Source organism: Scardinius erythrophthalmus (assembly GCF_964197995.2).
Source record: "Scardinius erythrophthalmus genome assembly, contig: HAP1_SCAFFOLD_736, whole genome shotgun sequence".
Taxonomy (NCBI): domain Eukaryota; kingdom Metazoa; phylum Chordata; class Actinopteri; order Cypriniformes; family Leuciscidae; genus Scardinius; species Scardinius erythrophthalmus.
The window spans coordinates 12871-18824 of NW_028295885.1; the positions used below are offsets into that span (position 1 = coordinate 12871).

A 5954-nucleotide genomic window follows, 5' to 3' on the forward strand; every position below is an offset into this window, starting at 1 on the left:
TCACCGCCCTGGCCACCCGAAGGGTCCTCACCGCCGTGGCCGCCCGAGGGGTCGTCTCCGTCCTGGCCACGCCCACAGCCTGCTCCACCGTGACCACACCCACAGTCTGCTCCGCCCTGGAGGCTTCCTGCCTTGTCTCCCTTGCCTTGTCTTCCCCGTCAGCCTCCAGGGCGCCCACCCTCCCACCCCTTTGGTCTTTCTACGGCGCGAGGACGCGCCTACCGGGAGGGGGGAGTAATGTCACATTCACCGTCTGTCATCGTCCTGTCTGCACTACAGTTCCCAGAATCCTCCTTGTTTCCACACCTGAACTCACTCCCTTCATTACCCGCCTGTTCGTCATCATCATCATCTGCATCACCTGTCTTGTGTTCATCTGTCTGTGTATTTAAGTTCCTTCTGTTCACTCATCACTTGTCGGTCAATGTTTGTTAGGTTGGTTTATGTTAGGTTAATCTATGGTCTGAGCACACGCTCCCTTTTTGTTTGTATTTGTTTATATTGAGAATTAAAATCTTGGAATTCATCATCTTTGTGTTCGTCTCCTACTTCATCCACCCAGAAGCCTGACAATAGTGATGTCGATATGTTTGCACAAGCTCTGCAATTCAGCAGCATCATGTCGACAGACGAGGTAATTAAAATTACACTTATGATAGTTTGATTATAAAGTATATTTGAGACTATAGATCTGGCTATGTGAGACTATAGTTTGAACTAATCCCTTTGCATCATGAGACATTGACAATACAGTACAAAACAGCTCTTTCAGAATTATCCTGAATATTGTATTAATTTGACACTTAATGGAATATAATTCACGCTTATAGGCATCACTTTGGAATTTTCCTGGCGAACCCGGCTCGAGTCCGTCACATAAAAATCAGTCTTTCATAGACAATTTATGAAGTCGGGGAAGTTTTTTTTTTTTTTTTTTTTAAGTTTCGTTACAAGCTGTTCACACAATAAAAAAACAATACATTACAGTTCTTACATATAGCCCCTTATAAATATCAGTTCTGACCCAAAGTGAGGAAAATAATTAGATATGCTTTATATTTGCAGGAATTATGTATGTTTCATATTTAGGCCAAATGTCATAAACCGCACCCTCATTATTCAAACACTCTGAGGGCACATGTTTGCCGAACTTCTGTAGTGCACAATCTTTTGTAACAACACAATAAGTGTAGCTTTACAACAATAATACATTAAAGGTAAAGAATAAATGACAATATCTCTTTCTGAGAGTTTCCGAGAACTTGTACAGCACAATTGTCCTCTTAATCAAAAAAACCTGAGAATAATCATTCAAATAATTTCTCTGAAGAGAGATATAGGGAGCATATAAAAGGAATAATGGAGAATGTGAGAGAAATGGAAAATAAAAGCAGGTCAGGTGAGCTTCTGAATCCACTGGAACTTAATTTAATAAATCCAGGCTGGTTGCTGTCCATGTAAGAGTTGATCCAGTCCTGGTATTGAGACACTCTGGTGTACACACCGGGAGAGTTGGGATTAGCACATCCTTGACCAAAACTCACAATGCCAGACTGAATCCACCGGGAGCCGTTCTTAGTGACCAGTGGGCCTCCAGAGTCTCCCTGCATTGATAAACACTTAACATTTTTACATCTGAAAATACAGTTATATAGTCACTATGAAATCAAAATTGACACTTGTTTTTTTATTATATAAATGTCTGTTACATATGTGACCCGGTTCGCTGAGATGGGAATGAGACGCTGCGTTGATGATGCTATGGTGACGCGTCTCCGCTGAACACGGTGTCTGAGGCACGTGTGAAACTAAGCTATTGACAGACACAGTGCATGTCACAAGGTGTACACGTGATCAGATTCATATTGTCTAAAGGAAGACGCGCAGGCATCCTCGAAGTATGGCGACATGACACATCATCTCGTTCCCTTCTCAGGGAATACAGGGTTACATACATAACGTGGACATTTCCTTTAGAAGGGAACTCAACGCTGATCGAAGTTTTACAGAACGCTTACAGATGGTTGTATATCAAGCCGGGGCAATGACAAGGAGCATAACCTTACTTAACCTCCAGTTTCTGGAGAAGGCAATAGAAGATAGTATAATGACCACTTATTTATTCCACTCCAATTGTTCTGTCCAGCTCTGCTTCTAGGTTTTTTTTTTTTTCCCCGTTCTCCCTGCCACTAGTGTTAGAGCAATAGGAAAGGCCCTGAGGGTATGGGTTACTCTTTCGTCATAATCCGATGTTTACGGCCGTCTGTCAGAAGCTAGTTATTTTAGTTTATAAAGTTTTAAATATGGATATTTTTCTAACATAAACACATCGCTTCGCTTCAGATAAATAGCCTATAAAACATTTTTAATAGCCTATAACTCCAATTGTATTCGTCTGAAACCTAGGATGGCTTGAGGGTAGTCCTTTAGAGGAGTAAATCATGGACTAATTTTCATTTTTGTTGAACTATCCCTATAAGGCTATCTAGTGGCAATAGTCATGAAATGTCATGTTATATTATTATTTTTCAGAGGTCAGCAGAGACACCCAATGGATTCTATTGTAATGTTAATTGGTCTTTGCATGCACTGCAGTAATTTTGTATTTAAAGGGGTCATATAATGGTACATGCACTTTTACAAGTTGATTGCACTGAAATGTCTGTTGGCAGTGCCTGTACACAACCATCCTATCATGATTAAAATCCATCCAGTGGTTTTGTTTTAATCTCCATATATGTTTGACCATCTATGAAATCAAGCCGTTCGATATTGTGACGTCATAAGATCGTACGCCCCTCCCGCGATTGTGATTGACAGCCGTGTTTCAACACAAGACCCGCCCTGAGCGAGCTGTGACAGCCGTCGTCATAGTAGTCCACCATTGTTGATATGCTGGAGTAGAATGGCGTCTAAGCGATTGTGGTGTTCTGTTCTTAGATGTAATAAGGAACACAGCAGTCATTTGGATGTTCCTAAATCTGAGCCGTTGAAGATGCAGTGGCTGAGTTTTGTTTTTGAAGCGATATGCCCAAAGGATTGACGCGGGGATTCCCTCACGGGGATTCCCCACGATCGTCCATGCTTTCATGTTTACGCGAATCATTTCACACCAGACAGCTTTACAAACGAGAAAAAACGGATCGGTACCAACGTGTTACTGCTGAACCTCCAGAAGATGTGAGTGTAATGTTTTATTAACCTTTATATTAGTATTTATATTAATCTTTGCGAAATTTGCAAACCTTGCTGCAGGCTTCACAATGAATGCGTCTAAGGTTTACACTCAGGGTACATTACGGCATGTTTTCTATGTACGACGTTCTCAATATAATTCATAATCACACGTTTATAACGAATAACACGTGGTTATTGTGTTAGATACGGTGTACCCACAGAACAGAGGGGCGGGGTGAGCAAAGCTCCTTATCATTTAAAGACACATGCACTGAAACGGCGTGCTGAAAACAGAGCTGTTTTTGACCAGGTAAAATTAGTGTTTTCTTACAATACTAATGAGAATTTTTAATTAAAGTATATTACAAACTTTTAATTTAGACCCTAAAGAATCATATTAGCTTGTACAAAAATGGCATTATATGACCCCTTTAAGCAAGAGAATGTGAAGAATGTGCTTATTTATATTATTGTTAAAATCCAGTAATATAGAGGTAAATAAAATAATAGAGATAAATAATATAAATAATAATAATAAAAAACTAGATTTGTTCTATTTGAGAAGCCGTTTCACTCGGATATATGTCACAATAGGGAAGAAAAGATGATCACTACTTGTTTCATTCCAACTTTAAGCTGACAAAGGGTATGCAAAGGGTGTGAGCTCCTTTATGAAATCAAAGGATACTACTAGCATATTCAGTGGTTAAATTATGCGTAATGCATATCAGTGACTGAGAGATGAGAGACAGATGTGAGAGTTGCATATTTTGAGTTTTAATGTTTGGACTGAATCATTGGGCTAATTTTGCTACTCAGATCTGGCAACACTGATAGGCAATGTACAGTTCAGTGCAGGGGACCCCCCCCCCCCCGCCCCAATTTTTTTTTTTTAAATGTTCATATTTTTATAAATTAAAAAAGTCTTACCTGACATGAATCTTTCCCTCCCTGAGTTAATCCAGCACAAATCATATTGCTTGTGATGCCACCATAATCATTATTACAGTCACTGTTGCTCACAATTGGTATCATCACCTCCTGCAGTAGGTCAGGAATCTGGTTGCCTGTGACAGATCAGAGGACCATTTTAATGGCCAGTTGCTAAGCTTTACAGTATTTGCAAGTAAATATTTACTCACTCCCTTCTTGTAACACGCCCCATCCAGTGACCCAGCTCTCTGTACCTGCAGCAAATACACTACCAGCAGCAGCCAGACAGACTGGCTGAATATATTCAGAGAACGTCACAGAAGAGGAGAGCTGGAGCAGTGCTAAATCGTTGTCATTGCTTGGATTGTTATAGTTAGGATGGGTAATGACTTGACTCGCTGTCCTGGATTGCTCATAAGGGTTTGAGCCCGATTGGTTCAGACGTCCTAGGTAGATACTAATGGTACCCAAGGAGGAGCTGTGAATAGGCAAACTCAGTTTTAATCCCACTGTGATAAATGTATAATTGTGTCTTGAGTTGTATTGTATTTAAGCTTCAATTTCATACCCTTGGAAGCAGTGAGCTGCAGACAAAACCCAGTCTTTATTGATTAGACTCCCGCCACAGAAATGGCCTCCATAGAGGGCACTTTGAAGGCTGACTTGCCACGGCCAAGACCCTGCCGCTGCAGCCTGTCCTCCAACAATCTTGGTGTTGAGGGGAGCTTGACCACACACTGATTATAGGAAAGAAAGTGAGGGAATTCAAACTTTCTTACTAAAATGCCCAAAAGCATACAAAATATGTGGAACAAGGTTGTTATGGTCATTAAGAAAAAGACAACTTACCATTTAACTGGCAGAGAGAACCTATGAGGGAGACAGAAACCAGATATTTAGATAAACACTTACAAAGCTGATGAACTGGTTTGTGTTACCCACAACCTCACTGTTTCACCTTTTACATAAATGTGTTGGCACATACTATTGGCATTAATCAAGATAATACTTTCACATGAATTATAGCCATGTTGTTAAAATCAGTGTTGGGTGTAACGCATTACATGTAATCAGATTACTTTTTTCAAGTAGTAAAGTAACACATTATTTTAAAATTTACAACAAAATATCTGAGTTACTTTTTCAAATAAGTAACACAGTTTACTTTGTTTTCCCATTTGCTGACTGACACATCTCCTGTCCCCATGTTGAGAGAAATCGTGAGTAAGGGGCAGAGGTGTTGTGTGTGCTGTGTAAACATGATGGTTATTGTAGATGGTTATTGGAGCTCTTCCTGCAATAATTAAATATGTGAAATAACACAAATATATGTGTGGCGAGCACGACGAGGTCGAGGGCCGTGGGAGGACGGCGCGAGGCCGGTGGCGTGATTGATAATGAGCGACACGTGCGCGACGCACCGGTCTCGTATCTCTCACGGCCCTCGACCTCGTCGTGCTCACCACAATATTAACCAATGTCATTGCTGATGACCTACGATGAACGAATTCAACCATATAATAAAAAACGACTTTAGACAAACATCACATTTGTGTTTTTTTTTTTTTTTGTTCTATTTTTATTTTGAGAGTTTTGAACTTCCTGCACTGAGCAGGCATGAATTGACATTTCCTTCAGCATTTTTCAGCTATTCATTTCACTTTTGGTGTGAAAGGGCCTTTACATTTGCCAAAAATAAAACTTTTTTTTTTTTGTTATAAAAAACAAACAAGCATGCCCAGCTCAGGTTAGAAAAAGTAACACATAGGCCTAAGTATGAAGTATGAATGGTGTGAATAGTGTATCCTGTTGAAGGGATAGTTTAACCACAACCAAACAGTTGA

General features: G+C 40.2%; 1 protein-coding gene across 1 annotated transcript; it reads right to left on the reverse strand.

Moving 5' to 3' along the window:
* Positions 1–1307: 1307 nt before the first annotated feature.
* Positions 1308–4980, reverse strand: LOC308686750 (trypsin-like; the record flags this gene model as incomplete). The annotated part of the gene is made up of 5 exons (XM_081395185.1): positions 1308–1604; positions 4108–4244; positions 4320–4588; positions 4679–4847; positions 4960–4980. Coding segments are annotated over 5 exons (893 nt in total), but the record flags the coding sequence as incomplete, so codon positions are not given.
* Positions 4981–5954: the final 974 nt, after the last annotated feature.